The sequence below is a fragment of the Girardinichthys multiradiatus genome, chromosome 8 (genome assembly GCF_021462225.1).
Source record: "Girardinichthys multiradiatus isolate DD_20200921_A chromosome 8, DD_fGirMul_XY1, whole genome shotgun sequence".
Lineage (NCBI taxonomy): Eukaryota > Metazoa > Chordata > Actinopteri > Cyprinodontiformes > Goodeidae > Girardinichthys > Girardinichthys multiradiatus.
Window position 1 is genome coordinate 12762268 of NC_061801.1, and position 21665 is coordinate 12783932.

Here is a 21665-nt window from a genome sequence, read left to right on the forward strand (position 1 = left end):
TAGATATTTCTTAACCTTAAAAAGGCTTTGGTTTAAATAACCCCTTTGACGATTTCATTCCCCATTTTGAACCCGTACATCACCATGTTGTACCTGTAAACAAACTATTTCATCCATATGTAATTAACTATTGTGTTTCAGATAGTTTCTCTTGACTCTGAAGTATTTTTGATGAATTATGGAGATAAATATTTGTTTTAAATGTTACATATAATGTCATTGGATTTTACTTCCTAAGGACGTTAGGTTACACTTTGTAACCTAAAGTTACAAAGTGTAATCTGTTCATTATCAGTGGTTCTGATAACGAGCATGTTATTAAAGATAATTTAAATGATTGGTTCTCAAAGCACGTAAAAAAAACATCTCCCTTATGAGTACAGATTTAGTCAGTAGGCTACCAAACAATATTCAGTTTTAACCAATATATTGTAGCACAATGTGAAGTATGTCACCAGCGTCTGTTTTATCAGAAATGTTGTCTCTTTGTCGTAAGCAGATGAGTGAATGTTCCAGCAGATGCCATGAACTAAACATCTATTTCTGAACTCAGAACATCATACATGTGATAAGCAGATGGCTTTAGATAAAGATGTTCACTGTCACCACCAACAAATACGGTTATGGATGAGTGTTGGGAGAGAAAATAATCTTTTACCAAGATATTTTTCCAAGTGGTAAAATTGTTGTATCTTCAACAGCTCTTAATGCTGTGGTTTGTTGGAAGCGCCTGCTAAAATCTGAACAATTACATTCATATGCAACATTATCTGCTGAGAATTGTTGTTTTTTTAACACTAAACATTGAGACTAAACTGGAATTATCATCTCTATGATTTCTTACATTTTGTTAGGCGGATTTGTTTAATCGGATGGAACATGACAACACATTCGCAGCATGGCTCATCTCATGATTGCATGCGCGTTGTTTTGGCAGAGTACAAGTGTCTTTTTAACACTAGTAATGTAACTCTATAGTTATTCTGGTTTAGTTTGGATTGTATTGAGACAGATGTTTAGCAAATTGATGGTTGTTCTGATCCCCAAATGGACCAGTTGACTCTTATGAACTTTTGGAGATCATAATCTCCAATCTAACCAATGTAACTTTAAACTGAGTAACAAACTGTCAAATAACCATATTACCAAACAAAAGAAAAAGACTTCATTATAGAAAAGTAATTTTAATATTTAGGTGTTAAGGCAGGTACAAAACATTCTCCTGGTGAGTACAATGGACACATAATTGCTCTCAAAGTTTTTAGTCAGATGTCAAATGTCCAAATTTGCAAATAGCATAAAATGACCAGCCCCCTTTAAAAACAGTCACAATAAAAGTTAAAGTGATATTTTTTTAACAGAACTTCAAAATACATTCACTAACAGCAGACATGAAAAGAGTTTAATTTAGTTATATGATTTTTTTGTGAGCCTGTGTTTCAAAATGTTTACCAGAGACCTTGATATATGTGATCATGCTTCACCCATGGACCACCTTTCTAAATCTGTGACACTTTTTCCAAATCCTCCATGATCAGATCCTGCTCTATAACATCATTTCCACCAGCCAAGTAGTCTCCCTCCTGACACAAGCACATTCCCTTCCCTACAAACAGTGTTCCAGCTCTGGATACTGGTCTGCTTGGGGCTGTCGGGTGAACTGGGAGCACAGCGTTCCCTCTGATCCGGTGGGAGAAGGTCCTTTGGCGCAGAACATCAGCAGAGCAGAGCTGGAACTTAAAAGCTGCCTGAAAGCCGTTGCGGAAGTTCTCGTTGAAGAAACCGTAGATGATGGGGTTGATGCTGCTGTTGAAGAAGGCTAACCAGTGAGCAAAAGGGTACACATAGATGTTAATGACACGGTACTGGTGCTCTGTCAGGCTGGCGTAATCGCTCAGCATCATGAGAGCCCACAGAGGCAGCCAGGATAAGATGAAAAGCAAAGCCACAACCAGGAGCATCATTATAACCCGCTTCTTCTTCCGTGTAATTGTCTGACGCCCATTCATGCTCAGTTTGTTGTTGCCACTGCCCTCTAATGGGGCACTCCCACTGCCCCTAGCTGGAGGAATAGTGGTCTTAAAGAGGGTGAAACCAATGCGTGCATACATGATGACGATCAGACTTAGAGGAGCAAGGTAGATGTTGGCAAAAAGAACTGTAGTGTAGATTTTTCTCATCTCTTGACTTGGCCAGTTCTCCCGGCACCAGTAAAAAGGACGAGTGTCACTGTTGGGACCGAGGACTATACGCACTGTCTGCTCCTTCGTGACCTGGAGCATGACCCCCGACGGGCACATAATGAACACAGCCAGGACCCATATGATGACAATAATTAGCTTTGAGGTGGCAATGGTCAGCTTCTGCTTGAAAGGGTAGACAATGCAACGGAACCTGGTGAAAAATAACATTTTAAAAGCCAAACAAGATTTTTCAGAACCAAACACACAGATGTAGGTGACTGGTAGCCAAAAATGATATACAAACCCTCACCTATCAACAGCAATGGCAACGAGGGTGAATACAGATGCTGACACAGATATCCCTTGAACCATCCCACTCAGTTTACACACAACACTACCAAAAGGCCATCCTGCAGAAACAGAAACAGAAAAATCACATCATGAGAATAAAAAACAAAGTAAAGTGCCTTTAAAGTGTTTGCACACCTTGAACATTTAAAAATTTAACTATTGGGATTGTTTGTTATAGACCAGCACAAAGTAGTGCATTGTAGTCATCAAAAACTGTCAAGAAAATTATTTAGGGTTCTCTAAATTTTTAAAAAAACAAAAATTGTGGTATACATTTGTATGTAGTCCCTGCAATTACAGCAGCAAGTGTTTTGGGGCAAGGACGCATGTAAAAGTTGAAGGACAGTGGCTCTTGAGGATTGAAGTTGGAAACCCCTGACCTAAAGACTAAAAGTTTTGTCAATTCTTCATTGAGAAAACAGTAGTTTTCAAGCTTTGCCATACATGAAAACCCATTGGTCTAATTCACTCTAGCTCTGGTTGCATGTTTAGAGCCTTTACTGCAAGTTGCACCTCCACCCCAGACTCAAGTCTTTTGCAGCCTTTAACTGGTCTTCTTCTAGGATTGCCCAGTATTTAGCTCTATTTCTCATCCCATCAGCTAAAACCAGCTTCCCTGTAATAAGGTTAAAGGGGTATTAATACTTTTGGAAGGCACTACAAACCGTCTTACTCACTTTCCTGTAGATTCCTGCTTCAAAAGCTGAATATTACTCATTTACCTGTTATGATGTTGTCCACAAGTGTGGTTGGCATGCAGAAGATACCAACCAGTAGGTCACTAATGGCGAGGTTGAGAATAAACAGATTGGTGACGGTGCGCATGTTCCTGCTGCGGAGCACGATGAAACACACCACACCATTGCCAACCATGCACACCACAAAGATGAGCAGGTAGGATACAGTAAAGACTGCGGCCACGCTGGGTTTGTGGAGGTAAAAATCCACGTAAGTGATGTTCTGTTGAGGTGAAGGCTTATTCTGATACACAGGTGTACTGGAAAAGTTCAGGTCCTCCGAGAGGGTACCATAAGCTAGATTCTCAGTCATTGCGGTACCTGGGTGTGAAAGGAGACACAGAAACCAGAGCAGGTGGCTCTGTCATATATTGGATGGATTATCTGCCATGTCCTTGGCATGTTAGTGCACATTCCTTGAATGAAAAACATCCTCATAATAAACAGAACACCATGACATTCCTGCAGGCTGTCAGGCATAATCAATACTTGAATATAAAACAATAAAGCCTCCTGAAAATTCAAAAACAGCTTTATTGTGTCCTTTACTTAATTTATATAAATTGATTAACTCAAGCACATTTTACCTTAGACAACAAGCACAGTTAAATGAACAGGTATTACCTAACACAATCAGTCCTCACCCTTTTCTTCTCACCTCCCACTCCTGTATCCTGTAGAGACAGGTCCTTATAAAATGTCTCCCATGCTTCCCTCATGTTTTTTATGTCTCTGTTAGAATTACCAGCATTTATTGTAAATCTATGCACAATGTTGTGCATTTTCTTCTTGCTATAGCATGCAAAAATAATTACATATTAGCAAACAGGTTCAAGAATGCACCACTACTTTGTAACAGAATCAATGTTTCTTGCTGGAATCTAGTTTTCAAAGAAGAAACTACAATGCTGTTGACTGTCATATAGTTTTACACGTTTCCAATGTGTTTTAGAGGTAATGCCTCAAATGTATTATGTCACTCGTCTGTATCAGGATCGGTATTTTTTGTAGCTCAGCATCTGAGGTGACAGTTTGCAGTATTTCCTGAGTGAAACACATGCTGTTTGTCTGTTATTCTAACAGAACAAAAGGTTTAATTGGCACTGAATATTTTAGCACTTAATATTTTATTCACAGAATGTAATTGCTGATTAATGCACTTTTAAACACAGAAGTATTGTGACAAAGTATTTCTTCTAGTTAAATCAGAACCCATCTGACAACATGAAGTAGGCTAAAAAAATCTCAAAATGCAACAAATGATGCCCCACTAAAGAAGTGCAAAAAGAGATGAGAAACAAAGTCACTGACATCAATCAGTCGTTTCTAATACTTTAGGGCTCCTGTGAACCACAGTGAAAGCCGGTATCCACATATGGAGAAAATATGGAACAACAGTAAACCTTCCCAGGAATGGCCCAATAATCAACTCATCCAGGAGGCCACAAAACAGCCCTAACCAATGCCTAAAGTGCTGCAGAGCTCACTTGGCTGAGGTAGGGACAGTGTTCATGATTCAGCAATAGGAAAGAGACTGGGCAATTGCAAAACTACTCTCTGAACCTGGAAGATGTGCTGTAAATGATGGAGCCACAAGTGCTGCTGTCTAGCAGAAAATCCTAGAGGAAAATATCCAGCAATCAATTTGTGACCTTAAGCGCAATAGCACTAGAGCTATATACCATGACCACGCACACCAATAAGTCGACCTCTGAATTGCTCAAAAGACACAAAATGCTTCAGTCGCAGTCTGGACTTAAATCCTCTTAAGAAGATGTGCGTATTTAAACTGCCTTAACCAGACCAGACCATTAATGCTCAAAAGCCCTCTGAAGTGGCTAAATTGAACTAATTTTGCAAAGAATAATGAGCCAAGGTTTCCCCACAGCAAACTGAAAGACTTGTTGCCAGGTATCATAAACACTCGATGGCAGTTGTTGCTGCCAAGGTTGCCACAACCAGTTATTAGGTGTAGGGAGCAATCAATTTTCATCGCTAGGGTGGTTTGAATAGCTTTATTCCCTTAAAACATTTTGAAAATTGCATCATGTCTTTCCACAGGTCATATTCATGTGATTAAAATTGTTTATTCAGCTGAGACATTTCAGTGTGGTTAAAAGCAACAGAAGAAATCTGTGGTCAGAAAATCGAAATAGGAACTGACTGCATGACTCAGAGTCTTTTTTCGGCACAAATAAATAAAGACAGTTAGTCATAAACTCTTTGTCCCATTGTTTTTGTAATAATAGCATTGCTGACATTGAATAACGTTCATAAATGCATAAAAATCAATATAAACTCATAAACATCAAAATTAACTGAATTCAAAGAGGCTCATACTTATATTGATGAAAAATCTATTGTGTCTGTTATCCTTTCATATTTTGGACTCGAACAAAGTAGAGCAGATCCTAAAGGTTTCAAAAATAACAATAAATTCAACATTCTTACCTTAAAGTGAACAGTATTTGAATTTTGTTTTTCTTCTGGCCTTACAGATAAATTAAATCTATTTCACAGAAATTCCCCTCGTTCAGAGCAGGAAAGCTGCACGCTTTCTTCCCCAAGTGAGATCCTGTGCATCTGCTCAGTGCTCCTGCTAGGCAGAGACTGTGGTGGCACTTATAGATGACAGAGAGCAGACAAGATGCACTCAGGAGAGACGTGTTGGGTGATGTAAGGGCTGGGAGAATCATATGTTCAGAGGGCTTATGTGAACTCAATATTATGTACAATAATACTCTTGCCAATAATGGGTAAAGGCTGGCCATCTTATCTGCCTCAGACATCTCTGTCTTTGGCATCAAGTAAGCAAACAGGTGATGGGAAATGTGATGGTTTGCTTTTGGATCGGTATCAATTCCCTCCCTCCTCAGTCTGAGCTGATCCACCAGAACAGCTTGATGCAAAGTAGAAGGGGTGAAGAGACATCTCTGTGCCACTGTAGACTTTTGATGTCATTGTACATGTTGTCCGACAGCGTTCTCTGAATGCAGCTTGAATCTGAAAGAGGTCTTGCTTCTGCAAGACATCATCGAGCTCTGTTTTTCTTTTGTTAAGAGAAAAGACAGCAACAAGTTTAATTAACAGGCTGTCCTTGAAAATAGGTAGAACACGATGGAATATGAGATGAGGAGATATAAAGGTGAGGACTATCTGTAAGGAGGTGAGACCTAATCAGTGTGCTTCTAGATCAGGAGGACATTTGTGGGATAATGAAAATTCAGATGAGGAGATGAGGAGAATTGGGGATATGACAGGCCTGCTAATATTACCATAAAAAATAGAACGTTTAATTAACACGTCAAAAGGCTTTCAACACTGATTCTGTAGGAACTTTATAGAGAGAGAAAATTTAACAGAAGAAAGCAGAAAGACAGCTAGATTTGTATGAAGTTTGTCATTTTGAAAAAGGGTATTTTGATGATGGCAACAGTTAAACAAAAAACATCCGAGAAGTTGCCAATGCTGTGATTAAATAAATCTTTAAGGGTCACGGTTATAACCTTTTAAACTGGCCTAACACACTAGCGGAAACTGTGAATTTATAGTTATATAAGAAGTAATTGCCATGTTTTCATGATCTGGTTCAATATAGAACTAAAAAACAATAATATTCCGTCCATCCAGTGTGTAGGGAACACTGTCCTGCTGCTGCATAAGACTGCATGTTTGTGTGTGACGCCGAGTATTTTCTTTGTACATATTTGTGATTAAATGTGCTAAATAAAAATCTCTGAAACCATTAGAAAAGAAAAATCTCTTGCAGCTTTTATTGAATTTTCAAGAAAACATGAAACCTGCCAGAAAATGTCATGTGAAAACTTAACCAGAAACACATAATGGCCTTCCACTTTACTAAATTAGAAAAAAAAAAAAAGCTAACAAGGGTTTGCTGCATGATAGCGCTAAACAATTTGAGACAGTAGCCCTAAAAAAGTTAGTCCTGTTATGCAGGCTGATGTTGTTTGTTCCTAAGGTTTCTATGAAAGCTTAATGGTATATTACATGATTTGTTGTTATGGATGCCCTGCAACATTAGGCCGCTGGTTATACATTTTCCAAATGCATTTTTCCAGCATACATAAAGTAAAAAATTTTGATAGCATATTTTCGCAAACTATGACATTTAAGATGATTTGTGATATAGTAAATGTTTAAATGGGTTTGATGGGCCACTTAATTAAAATCCTAAATGGTCGTTTAACTTGACTAAGTTCCAAGAAAGATGCCAGAAAGCGTGTTGTGCAGACTTGAGGAGAAACATATAGGCTGAGGTTTATAGAGGCCTTTCCAATGGTTTGCTGCATGTTAGCAATTAACAGTTTCAGCTGTCAGTCCAGAAAATCCAAGCCAGTGATGCAAGCTGATGTAACTTGCTTCTCAGGTCGAATGAAAAGTTGATGGAATGATTATGTATCATGCAATGCTTGGCCATGGTCTAGCATATATAAGGTCTTTTTGAAGATTAGTTGCTTCATTCTCACTGGATACAAATAGCTAAAATGGCTATTCCATAACAACTGTGAGTGCTATCTTCCTCAAGAACAAGTTGTAAACACTTTTTAAATATGTGCTGAGAGGGATACTCTTAAAGTTCATTTTGGATTATCATAAAGCAAGACATTATATTTTGTTTAAAGTAATAACATTATTTTACACATATAATTTCCCATCTTAGTTTTAGTTTTTTTATACTGTAAAATGAGAACATATACATGTACATCTCAATACAATTAAATATTTTATATCAGTTTTATTCAGTTCACCAAGTGAAGCACCTTATATAGAATCATTTCACAGACTCATGTTTTCAAGGAATTTCTGTTAATTATGATTATTTTACTCAAAGTTAATGAAAACATGCCATTTAATTTTTTATAAGATTAGAATATCACAGCCAACTAATAAAAAGAAACATTGTAATATAAAAATTAGGGCTTAATAAAAAGTCTGCTTAAAACCTGCTTAAAGGGTATTTTCAAAAGGTGCTTTTAATCTGACAAACGAGCGTTATCGGAACACATATTCCAATTTACTGAGGTGTACCTGTATTTTATTATCAGAGAATATTTTACGCTTTGCAACTTTAAGCATGCAAAATCTACACATCACAAATAATGTAACAATGCAAGTCTAAAATAGATCACTGAAACATCTATTTAGTTGTAAATCTACAATAAAAGCATTTACATTGTAACTCAGTCTCAATACTATCACAACGGCATGCTCATTTTCTGTTTTTTATGGGTTTTTCAGTGTAAATGAAATTAAATGCTCAGCTATACATTCATCTCAACTAATACCCTTTAACAAAACCCTGGATCATGATTTCTACATGGTGGAACGTGTTTTTTTCAGGAAACAATGTGAGTCTGCCTGCAATTTCCAACAATAGATTCTGCATATAAATCTATTACAGTAAATATCTCAGTTGGCTCAGACATGCTTTTCTCTGGTCATAAAAAGCTTTGAACTAGAGTTTATGTGTTTCTGTCTAAAGTTTGGCATAAAATTATTCATATCCCTGGCAGGTTTCAATTTGTTATTTTTATTCAACCAACCGATTTATACCTGACAGAAAATGAGACAGGCATCTTAAAAAAAAACAATAATAAAACCATGTAAAAGGGGTACACACCTAAAAAAAAACATCTGTTTTTATTTACATTTATTTTATTTATTACAAAAAATGCATGTCACATAGCATTTATGTCCTTCTCAATAAGCAATGAAAAAACACTTCTTAAAACTGCTGACCAGTTTTTTGCAGGTTTCCATGGCTAATCTGACCATTTATCTTTGATGGTGAGCTCCAAATCTTTGAGGTTAAAAGGCCTCCTTGCCATCACCCTAATCTTTGGCTACCTCCACAGATTCTCTATCAGATTCAAGTCATGACTCTGGGCTGGGCCCCTCCAAAATGTTGGTGGTGAAATGGTGAAATACAAATATTATTTCAAACCTAAATCTGTCTGATTCTTTTTGGGCTTAACCATATAATGTATTAGCAGTGTTTATGAGCTACCCCTGTGGGTGTTGGGATAAAGGGTGTAAAACGTGTAGTCTGCTGCTGCATCACAACAGAGCAATTTACTTTGCTGGGAAGTTACCAATTTGTTTTTAGAGAGGTTTTTTCCCAATGTTTATTGATCACCTGGGGATAAATCTTTTTTGCGATATAAACACAATATGAGCGCCTCTAAGTTGATACATAATTGTCAGCTGACTTGATCAGAAAATACACTCACCGCCCACTTTATTAGGTACACCTGTCCAACTGCTCATTAACGCAACTTTCTTCTTTTTTTTTTTCCCGTGTCCTGTCCAGCAGAGAAGCACCCAGAATTGTTGTCTGAGTGCCAAGAAAAAGCCCAACAGATTTACTTTCACAAGTGCAACATTACAGCTAACGCTTTAAAGCTCCGTTTGATGTTCATAAAAAGAAACTTTATTAGAATCTGCTTTGGGATTATTTCAATTGTTATGGAAATGGAGACAGAAAGGGAAAGAAAAAAAAAAAGAAGCACAAAAGAGAGAAATGGGGGCAAAAAGGAAAAGGGGAGAGAAGAGAATAGAATGGAAGAAAGAAGGATGAAGAGAATATAAGATAACACCCTGCTTGCTTCAACACCTGCAGAAATGTATCGTGCACCTTTTGGTAAAAGGTGCACGATACAATATAGAACATTTGTGTATCTGTTAACACCTAAATATAAACACCTGTGGGTCTGAGTGTGAGCGCGCATGTGCATACAGGTCCTTCTCAAAATATTGGCATATTGTGATAAAGTTCTTCATTTTCTATAATGTAATGATGAAAATTTAACATTCATATATTTTAGATTCATTGCACACTAACTGAAATATTTCAGGTCTTTTATTATCTTAATACGGATGATTTTGGCATACAGCTCATGAAAACCCAAAATTCTTATCTCACAAAATTAGCATATCATTAAAAGGGTCTCTAAACGAGCTATGAACCTAATCATCTGAATCAACGAGTTAACTCTAAACACCTGCAAAAGATTCCTGAGGCCTTTAAGACTCCCAGCCTGGTTCATCACTCAAAACCCCAATCATGGGTAAGACTGCCGACCTGACTGCTGTCCAGAAGGCCACTATTGACACCCTCAAGCAAGAGGGTAAGACACTGAAATAAATTTCTGAACGAATAGGCTGTTCCCAGAGTGCTGTATCAAGGCACCTCAGTGGGAAGTCTGTGGGAAGGAAAAAGTGTGGCAGAAAACGCTGCACAACGAGAAGAGGTGACCGGACCCTGAGGAAGATTGTGGAGAAGGGCCGATTCCAGACCTTGGGGGACCTGCGGAAGCAGTGGACTGAGTCTGGAGTAGAAACATCCAGAGCCACCGTGCACAGGCGTGTGCAGGAAATGGGCTACAGGTGCCGCATTACCCAGGTCAAGCCACTTTTGAACCAGAAACAGCAGCAGAAGCGCCTGACCTGGGCTACAGAGAAGCAGCACTGGACTATTGCTCAGTGGTCCAAAGTACTTTTTTCGGATGAAAGCAAATTCTGCATGTCATTCGGAAATCAAGGTGCCAGAGTCTGGAGGAAGACTGGGGAGAAGGAAATGCCAAAATGCCAGAAGTCCAGTGTCAAGTACCCACAGTCAGTGATGGTCTGGGGTGCCGTGTCAGCTGCTGGTGTTGGTCCACTGTGTTTTATCAAGGGCAGGGTCAATGGAGCTAGCTATCAGGAGATTTTGGAGCACTTCATGCTTCCATCTGCTGAAAAGCTTTATGGAGATGAAAATTTCATTTTTCAGCACAACCTGGCACCTGCTCACAGTGCCAAAACCACTGGTAAATGGTTTACTGACCATGGTATTACTGTGCACAATTGGCCTGCCAACTCTCCTGACCTGAACCCCATAGAGAATCTGTGGGATATTGTGAAGAGAACGTTGAGAGACTCAAGACCCAACACTCTGGATGAGCTAAAGGCTGCTATCGAAGCATCCTGGGCCTCCATAAGACCTCAGCAGTGCCACAGGCTGATTGCCTCCATGCCACGCCGCATTGAAGCAGTAATTTCTGCCAAAGGATTACCGACCAAGTATTGAGTGCATAACTGTACATGATTATTTGAAGGTTGACGTTTTTTGTATTAAAAACACTTTTCTTTTATTGGTCGAATGAAATATGCTAATTTTGTGAGATAGGAATTTTGGGTTTTCATGAGCTGTATGCCAAAATCATCCGTATTAAGACAATAAAAGACCTGAAATATTTCAGTTAGTGTGCAATGAATCTAAAATATATGAATGTTAAATTTTCATCATGACATTATGGAAAATAATGAACTTTATCACAATATGCTAATATTTTGAGAAGGACCTGTACAAGGTTTCTCCATAAAAATATGCAATAGAGAATGTGAGGAGCCCAGACCTGCCCCCCTGGCCCCAGGACAGATACGGATGAGATCTGAGCCACAGAGATCCAAAGGCCCCCCAGAGCACAGGAACCCCAGGAGAACAACCACCGGGACTACCATAACCACCCAGATTGGGGAGAATCCCAATATGGGTGGGGAGAATCCCAGGGGAACCACCCAGCAGCCACAGTGCAGAAGCCCCAGGATGCTGCAGCGACAAGCCCACAGGCCCCGCCGGCAGCTGTCTACCCCCGAGTAGATCCAGCCATGGACCCAGAGACCTGAGACCCCGGGACATATCACTCCCCAAGCAGAGGCCCGACCAAGCCCAGGGGTCCAGGCCCCGACAAGCAGCCACCAGGAGTGAGCCAGCACACACCAAAGCACCCAGCCCCAGATACCAAGAACCACAAGTACACCGGCAGGCAGAGATACCAACCACCGGCAGGTAGTGTGGCGGGGAGGGAATAGGCCCCACATTCGATGGGGGACTAAACTGATCCAGGAGAGGGAGCAGCCCAAGACCCAACCTGACACAAAAAAACACTAACACCCACGCAGCCTATGTAAAGACAAACTACAATGGATATCATACACTCAATTACACTCCCCACACATACTCTATACTCCCAGGTCCAGGTGCCGATACCCCATAGGGACAGCCAGCCCCCGGACCCAGGCAGTGGTCCCCTTCCCTCGGGTGTGGAGACAGGCAGACCGCCCCAGCCATGTCCAAAAAAACAAGCCCGCCAACCAGAGTCGCCACAGAATAAAATAGTCCCAACCCCCAATGAGTTCCAATCCCAACCCCATGAGCCTTCCACCCCCAATGAACCCCAGTGCCCCACCCACCTGACCACCAACCGTAGCCCTGCGCCCAGCCAGGGGCAAGAGCCACAGAAGGAAGCATTGGAGGAAGGCCACCACAACACACCAAGGACCGGGCACCCCGCCAGCCCGACACCCTAACCCCGGAGGAGCCCCAGGATGCCGGCCACCCATCCTCCCACACGGCACACCCCACCGCACCTAGCAAGTTGGCCAGCCCCTCCATCAAAGCGAAGCCGAATCTCAATCAACACTGCACACCGCCTGGCGAAGACCCCCTTGCCGGAGCCCGATGCCTCCCCAACCAAAGGACTGGGCACCGAAGCCAGGGACCGACATCCAAGGCAATCCAAATGATCCCAAGAGGGCCGAAGAGCCAGCCCCAGCACCAGACAACCTCCAAGACCCGAACCTCAACCCCAGCCCAGATCCCGACCAGAAGGCCCGCTGCAGCATCTGTGTGATGCTATCATGTCAATATGGACCAAACTCTCTGAGGAATGTTTCCAGTTCCTTGTTGAATCTATGCCACGAACGATTAAGGCACTTCTGAAGGCAAAAGGGGGTCCTACCAGCAGGTGTACCTAATAAAGTGACCGGTGAATGTAAGTCAGAATACCATAACAATGAGCATGTCAAGATAAGTGACTCTTCACCGGTGTAGACAGAGCATCTGAATAGCATAGGATGAGATTAAGGAACATTATTATCCAGTCATTAGTTGAATCACTTCTGGAATTTCCACAGGAGAGGTGAATTTGTATAGTAAACATTGTATTTATCATGAGTGGATGTTGGGGACCCAAACAAAGACAGGAGGCTGGCTCAAGGTGAAAAATAAATGTAAAGTTTAAAGTCAAACACAATGGATTCAGCGAGGAATACAAACTACATAAGTACGTGAGGTACAAATGGAAAAGATGCCCTAGAATCAGACAGAAACATGGGAATGGCACAAGGATAACAGAGGGACAGCGGAAGGCAGCGAGATACACAGCAGGAGGACTGCTGTACAGAAAACAGGAGAATCTGACAAGAGGAAGCCAGGAACTGATAGACTGAGTCTGTCCATATTTTTGGATTGATAATATGCTTCATTTTATCAATAATATCTGCTTGCTTCATAAAGTTCCCTGAGATGATGTTTGTTGTAAATCTCTGCCAGATAAATAAACTGAAACTGAAACTTTGAATTGAACTAAGAACAGGTGAGACTAATTAATTCAATGTGTTGCAGCTGCGCCAGAGGAAAGTCAATTGAAAAATCAATGAATTGAAGCAAAGCACATCTCTTTATCACATCTGTTGAGCTACACTATTAGGCTTACACAGATATTAAAGCTGAAACATATCCCAAAAAAATATTAAGTCCAACGAATCTCAGTCGTGTTGTCTGAATAACAATGTAGTTCAAGTGATTAAACAGACATACATTATCAACAGACTAATAAAACTCTTCATGGCATTTTTCATGAAAAGAGAGAGTTTGCTTAACCAAGGAGGCCTTGCTGAACTGCTTGACTGCCTTTAGGGAAGCCACACTAATGGCCTCTCTTGACAGAGTAATGACACAGTGGCTACTGTACAAAAGGAAACACGGGTGGCTGTTGTGATCCCCAGAGACCACCTTATTGGAGGGATGAGCGCTCTTGGTTAATTTATTACAAATGTTAAAGCTGTAGGATGAAACATACAGCTCAAGTAATGTTTTTTAAGTAAAAGTTGTTTTTGATTTTAGCAATATTTATTAAAAACCTTTATTAGGTATGATTAGACCCATTTACTATTAGTCACATCCAATTTCCTTTGTAGACTCCCATTTAATTTAGAGTAACTGAGTTCAATTTAATTCATTTCTGACTTCAGAATTATATTTATACACGCATTTTTTATTTCTAAAAAGTCATCTTTGAGAAAGCAACCATGTCATATTGGTTATATAACATACATTTTTGAATCTGGACACTTTTGAATCGACTGAAATAATATTCTACATTTTTACCACCATGAATTGATTTTATATATACAATATTTATTTATCATTGGAATAGAAAGTTATTTGATTTCAGGTAAACACCAAAAGATTGACCTTTTCATCTGAGCAATAGTTGGGACCCTCTAATAGCTGGTCAAATTCCCTGGCTGAAGTGACTTCAGTCAGAGGCGTCTTGCGGTCTTCTTCCAGTCTCTGACACCGGTCTGGGGAAAATTAGCTCCACTCTTCACTGTCGGGTGTGAGATGTTTAAAGGGTTTCTTGGATGTACATCCTGTTTCCAATTTCTATGAAATCAAGATCTGGGAATTGACTTGGCCTCGGCCTTTTAGTTTCTTATGGGTCATTCAAATTCATAATTTGGTGTCCAGTTCTGTTTCAGCTATGACATGGTCTCATGTTCTCCACAAGATCCCACTGATACGTGGTTGAGTTAATGGTGGATTCTATGATGACTTGACCATTAAACCATTCCCAAACCATGACACTTCTACCTTTATGCTTCACAGTTGGCATGAGACCTCTTTTAATCCTTTTCCTGACTCAAAACCTTCTACATTGTTTTTAAAACCTTTAAGAATTAGTTTGGGTTCTATGTTCACAATCAATTTCAGTAAAGTAAAATATTATTGAAAAGGTAATTTATTTCAGTGACTCATTAGATAGATTAATTACATAGACAGATGGTTTCAAGCTTTTTTCTTCTGTTAATTATGACTCCGCTTACAGTTAATAAAAACAAGACATTACAATCAAAATGTTATACATCACACCAATAAAAAAACATTTTTTATTGCATAAATGTGGACTTGATGAAATACCTGGTTAAAGGTACTTTTAATCTGACAGACGAGCCTCACTGTTATGCATATTCTAATTTATTAGATATGACTGTACATATGCTCTTATTTGCAGGAAATAAAGGAATGTAATTTTTCTTTCTAGTCTGCAGCTGGACAGGTCATTTCAGCATAATCAGGACCCCTGATTTGGTTGGCATGGGAAAACCTGTCTATTGCCGAGTTACATTACTTGTACCAGATGAAATGCCTCAGAGTTTTCTGATGGTCTCAGTGTGGCATCTAATTGCTGAACATTTATCTCAGCAACAACCATTTCAAGCTCAGTGTCCTATCTCATGTGAGGCTGGGTTTAGACCATGTACAAGCAAATAAGTTAGGAAGGCCGCCCCCTCCTCCTTTAGCTTGGTTTGTTGCTGTTGGTCGCCTCTCCATGTCTGACCAGGTCTGATCGGCCTCCACCCACCATCCTGCATTAACTTTGCTGTGTGTGAAAGTTAGAAATAAATAAAGCAATCATTTTTTAAACAAATAGCTATAAAATTGCAGCACAACTTTAGTTTTTGTCATTGGTTTTCCAACAAACTGCCTATTATTGGTCAGATACCTGTGCATTAGTGCCATTTATTTCTTCACAAATTATACAGAAATATTCAAACCTGACATTTGTTTTGGCTTTTTAAAACCAACTGAGACAGTTAAGAATCTGTCTTACAGTTAAGTTAAAATCTGCACGTAATTAATATTTCGAGTAAATATTTTAAGCATCATTTGCATGACCATGATCTTTAAAAATAAAAATTCCTTTAAATTTTCTAATCAAATCCTTCATTTGTCTCGTCTTCACTATGAAAAAAAACTGTTGTTTTTTCTGTTGATACAGTTATACATGAAGAATCACCACTGCCCCCTGGATCCAAAACATGGTGCTGTCTGAGCACCAAAATGTGTTGTTGATCCAACTTTGTTGACCTGATAAAATGTGTTGATTTTACAATATATTGGATGGCATCTTAAAAAACTGTGCATTGGTCTCAGAAATATGTCTGATTTGTAACATTTAGGAGAAAATGTCCTGTGTGAAACCGTGGTTTTAAAAGTTACTCTGTAAGTTCGTTTGGTCATTTCCTACAGAGCTTTAATGCCTTCGTCGTCATTCATTTGAAGTCACTTTAATATCACCTGTTGTATCCATTATTATAACCTGGAACAGATTATAGTGACAGAGAAAATATGTAACTTTCCTTCTTATCTTAGACTGACAGCACATGATGTGGTGATGGTCTCTGCATATATAGACCCGCTTAATTAAAAAGAGCTGTAAATCATCTCATATTTCATAACAAACTTCATCTGCTAACCTTATTTGTGTTCACATCCTGTATTGTGAACTTTCACTGGTCTGTATGCCAGCTACATTTGCTCACGCACTAAAACCTCTCTTTGAGCATCTTTAGAAAGCTTTTGTAAACTACAGTGCCTTACAAAAGTATTCATACACCTTGAACTTTTTCATGTTTTGCCACAGTTTGTTCTAGTTTATATGATAGATGAATACAAAGTAGTAAATCATTGAAAAGTGAAAGGAAAATGTTGCAAGTTTTGTTTTTTGTAAAAAAAAATAAAAAAAAGTTAGTTTCTTTCTGTAACAAGCAAAATGTAAACCTTAAAAAACTGCTCTTGGACCTTAACTGACACACTGGGACCCAATTAAATTGGCCTTCTTCCTGCCTTTCATAACTGTAGCTGGAGAAGTGGATCAAAATGAAGACAGAACACTCATTATCTGGAATCAGCAAAGCAACACATGAAGCTATTGTGTCAAAAGGAAAAATACCCCACTCCTGAAGGGATTAAAAAAGATCAGACTTTCCAGTTCCTGAGCAAGTATTCATTTTTGAAACCACACTAATCAGGCATCTGTCAAAAACAGAACAAACCAGGAAAATTCAGGTGAATCCAACTTTTAGGCTCTCGTTAAAACATGTCAATCTCAAATACTTTAACAAAAACACAACAATGCATTTAAGAATCATTCAGATTGTTTTATTGCTCTCATTTAAAACGCTACTTCATAGAAAAACACTGACACTTTAATTCCTTCAGAATAACCTGACTGTTTAGCACATAAGATATAAAACTGGTTTCAGTGTTACAGCATGATAAATATTACAGTTATGGAATCAGAACAAGAGAGGTCGATGTTCAAGATATGCAGATTACAGAACAAAGAGGAAGACAGGGTGCTTTTTGGGATAGAGAAACTTTAACAGTCATTAGCTTCACATTTATAAAAGCATAGTGCTGCAACTGTGAAAGATGAATCTGAGATGTTTGCAATACAAATCAGTGACAAAACAGATTGTGCATGAGGAAATTATCAAGTAATAAATATGTTTTGGATGTATTACACTCAGATATAAATTAATCAGTTTTGTATCAGGTGAATTAGTTTAGTACCACTGATAATCAAGCTATTTAACAAATGCAGGAACATTGTAAAGGATTCATTCCTTTGCTAAATAAAATCGCAATACCGTGCTGTGAAAAGGTATGTGCTCCATTACAGATTTCTTCTGTTCCTGTTTTGTTTTTTAGTCACACATTTCAGATCAGTCTAACTTTAATATCAGACAAAGATAACCAAAGAAAATACAGCAAGATGTGATGAGAACTATTCAAGCCAACCTGGCCCTGTGTGAAAAACTATTTGCCGCTCCTATTAAATCCTGAAGTAACTGATTAACCACATTTGGATCCATTTCAACAGCAACATCCAAGCCGGATTACTGCGTGACATGAGGAACCAAGAAATCATTTGAATCAAACCTAACAACATGAAGTAAGTGATGTAACACACTAATTATCAGTTATCACAAATGGTTGTTAGCTACATTTGCAGCCAAGGGAGGCACAAGCAGTAATATATATATTCTCACATAAGACGGGGTTAAATTAGATAGCCAGCCCCATAAATAAAATCATGATTGAAAACTGCATTTTGGGTTTACTGAGCTTATCTTTGTTTTGTAGTACTTGTTAGGTGTTTTTTTTTACATTTCAATGTGACCAAAAGGCAAAAACAGAACAAAACTGTAAGGAGGCACTTTTTTTTTTACAGCACGTGTATTCTGAAGAGCAGATGCGCAGATTTTTACTCCAAACACTACGAAGCAGTAACTCCTCCACAACTAGCCCCATTGCATCCGAATTTGAATTATTAAAGAAAAAAAAAACTTAATCACAACCTTAAAAGTACTTAAAGATTAAATATTAATCAAATAATCAGCCTCTGTATAAGATCCCATTGTAAAATGAAAGCTAACTAATAAAACAACTGATTGTCTTGCAAGCCAACGTTACATTGAATTCGACAGAGAAGCTAGAATACATTTCTCCTCAACGTCAGTGTTTGAAATATCAACAAAAGGATAATATTTTGTCATATAATGTCATAATGATGCAACCATCAAAGTATGAAAATTGGGTGGATTCAACCTTTCACCTATCTGCTATTTAACATTATTTTATAATGATAAAAAAAAAAACAACACCATAAGTAACAAAAAATCTGACATTTATACAGTGCCAAATTGAGGTGGGGAAATAAATCAAATAATCAAAGTAGTGTTTGATCACAAATCAATAGACAATGGTTGCATTTTAGTTATTTAAAACATGTCTGGCACCTACAGAGAAGAAGAGGTAGAGCTACATAGGGGTTTCATATATCCAGTACTCTGTAAACAGGGAAAAGACAGCCGAGACCACAGAGAAGACATGAAAACAAAATATGTCCACCCCTTATATAAACTTTAACCAGCAAGTTATTTTGCTGAGTTTAGATATAATAATAAATACATAGACGAAGGTAGAAAAAAATAAGGGTTAAAAAAAGACGATGAAACCTGTGTGTTGTTACAGATCGAAACAAACGTGCCATTTTAAATTGTTGGAACCATGAACAAATCTGTGAAATATTTTTATATCCTTGAACCTAATATAAAAGTCAACTTGTGACTGTGCATACATGACTTTGCGGAGCCCTTTTGTTCACAGCATGTAAACGGAAGACGTGTGGATCTCATGTGTTGAAGTTCAGGTGAAGATTTCGGTGACTTCTAAAAGAAGCAAACTTATTCACAAGTGTTTTATAAAAATATTACAACTTTGGGGAATGACGATATGTATACAGTAGATGAGTTTAGTGTATAATATAATTGCTATAGCTTCCTGGACCTCTGGTCATGCTCAAAAATGTTAAAACATTTATGATTAAAAAATTTATTGCAGATACTTTCAAAAGTGAATTCAGATAACATTTAGGAGCTCCGTTGTTTTAAAGCTAATGATGCATGAGCTCTGTCCTAAAATTCAGTACCACCGAAGGGTTAAGACAAATACTTCCAGCTATTCGGATTCAAATCCTTGGGTCGTTTAAAACAGAAATACCACTAGGAATCGGCACTGTGGTAGTAAAATAACATAAAATAAGAGAATGGCTATGTTTGCAGTGTTGTGCTGTTTCTTTAAAGATTTATTTCACAGTTCGGTTTCAGAGCTCTTCCTTCCGAGGAAACCATTAACCTCCCGGTCGATCCGAATCCTAGGTGAACCATGTGAATCGCTGCCAAGACTGAGAGAAGGACACAAAAAAGCGTCATGAAGTGTCTTGTTGTATTCACATCCCTTAAACGTCTTCACGTTTTGTCACTTTACATCCACAAACCCCAATGTATTCTTTTTTTTACAAATAAAAATCTAAAACAGTGTGGGTTGCCTCAGCCCCTTTTACTCTGATACGTCATACATAAGTTAACTCTTATCCAGCATTATCCCAAACTTTGAACATCTCACAGAGCACTGTACCATCCATCATCTGAAACTGAGGAGTATGGCTTAAGCCTTACAAAATAATGGTCATCCACCGAAATGGACAGGCAAGACTTGGAGAAGCCACCAAAAGCCCGCGGTAGCTCAGAAGAACTCAGGTTGTTTGCCACAAATCTGGCCCTAATGGAAGAGTGCCAAGAAAATAGCCTTTGCTGAAAGAAAGCCACGAAAAGTCCAGTGTGAAGTTTGACGAAAATGGGAAGGATGATGCTCTGGTGATATAACAGCAAAACCAAAGTTTTTGACATCGAACATTGCCCTATGGTGACCTTTGGTAACAGTGACCAATACTGAATGCAGGGAAGCTGGGACAGAGGAGCTGGTTAGAGTTGATGAGAAGATGGATGAGCTTAACACAGGGCAATCCAGGTAGAAAGCAAATCACTTGAGACTGGGGTGGAATTCACCCACCAACAGGAGAACACCCCTAAAGATAAAGCCAGAGATACAACAGAAAGATTTAGATAAAATCACATCAATGTGTTAAAATGGCCCAGTCAAAATCCAGAGCTAAGCCTTAATGTGAGTCTGTGGTGATACTTATTCAATTAAAAGGGTGTAAATAGACCCTCTGAGTCAACAATAATTTGTAGAACAAAAAATAACATGTATTTTCCGTCTTATGATGCATACGATGGTAATTGTGGTTGCAACATTGCAACAGAATGTGAAAAAGTTCAAAGGGAATTTTGTATGGACAGCTATGCAAAAGAAGGATGGTACTCACTTACACAGCGGGAGAGCCAAAGTAGTGTTCAGCACGGTGAATGGGGGTTAAGGAAAGTTTGCGGCTCATCTCCTGAAGAAAAAGAGCAGCAATGTTTTGACGAGATCATACATTTCAAGTTAGGTGGTAAAAGCAGAAACTGAATAAGAAAGCAACCACTGCAAAGCTTCTTTTAGGGTTACAACATAAACGTAACTGCTAAAAGTTTGCTGGCAGGAAAAGAGTCAGTGCTACAGGGTCAGCGTGGAAGGAAAAGTTGAGCACGAAGCCTTTAGAAGCGAAGTCTGAGCAGCTCTTGGAGTAGGAGCAAGGCAAACCCGGGCTAGTACTCACTATCCAAAGATTTATCTCCCAACATGGGCTCCTGTTCCATCATATCCATAGAGATTTTTATAGAGGGGATATTGTCATGGTAGGGGTAGTCAGACTGTGGGAGGATGGATGGACAATATCAACACTGGAGATCTACTTTCTGACACTTCACATCAACAGTGGATTCAAGAAAAGGGGATAATTTACGATTAACTGTTACTTACAAAGTCAATTTCACTGTCAATGCTTCCCTTCTTCTTATTTTTCTTCTTCTTCTCATCTTCTTTCTTCTTCTTATCTTTCTCTGGGATCACATCGTCCAGGTAGCTGAGGTCATGTTGGGAGAACACGTAGTCCATGGCCTTTCGGACAGCAACTAATGCCAAAATCTATGAACAGAGGAGCAGTGAAATTATTCTCAGTGTTTGCACTGTGAA

General features: G+C 38.9%; 2 protein-coding genes across 17 annotated transcripts in view; both read right to left on the reverse strand.

Annotated features, from left to right (window-relative positions):
- Positions 1-1194: 1194 nt before the first annotated feature.
- Positions 1195-5857, reverse strand: LOC124872846 (neuropeptide FF receptor 2-like). 2 transcript variants are annotated; one of them, XM_047373240.1, is made up of 4 exons: positions 5723-5857; positions 3257-3592; positions 2494-2593; positions 1195-2394 (listed from the first exon to the last, which is right to left on the reverse strand). In XM_047373240.1, the coding sequence occupies exons 2-4, from the start codon at positions 3582-3584 to the stop codon at positions 1500-1502; spliced, it is 1323 nt and encodes a 440-aa protein (XP_047229196.1). In that variant the 5' UTR covers positions 3585-3592; positions 5723-5857; the 3' UTR covers positions 1195-1499. The 2 variants fall into 2 exon arrangements, with proteins under 2 accessions (XP_047229196.1, XP_047229197.1); XM_047373241.1 differs by lacking the exon at positions 5723-5857 and having other exon boundaries at positions 3257-3773.
- A 9333-nt stretch (positions 5858-15190) lies between these two features.
- Positions 15191-21665, reverse strand: part of LOC124872474 (electrogenic sodium bicarbonate cotransporter 1-like) — a 48478-nt gene continuing 42003 nt past the window's right edge. For 2 of the 15 annotated variants that reach the window (XM_047372524.1, XM_047372536.1), the window contains 4 exons: positions 21453-21617; positions 21250-21343; positions 20917-20988; positions 17321-20616 (listed from right to left, as the gene is read on the reverse strand). In XM_047372524.1, coding sequence (XP_047228480.1) covers positions 20945-20988; positions 21250-21343; positions 21453-21617 — 303 coding nt within the window. In that variant the 3' untranslated portion in view covers positions 17321-20616; positions 20917-20944. Of the gene's footprint in view, positions 15781-17320; positions 20617-20916; positions 20989-21249; positions 21344-21452; positions 21618-21665 lie in introns of those variants that run through there. The other 13 variants (XM_047372523.1, XM_047372535.1, XM_047372528.1 and 10 more) reach the window with 12 other exon arrangements.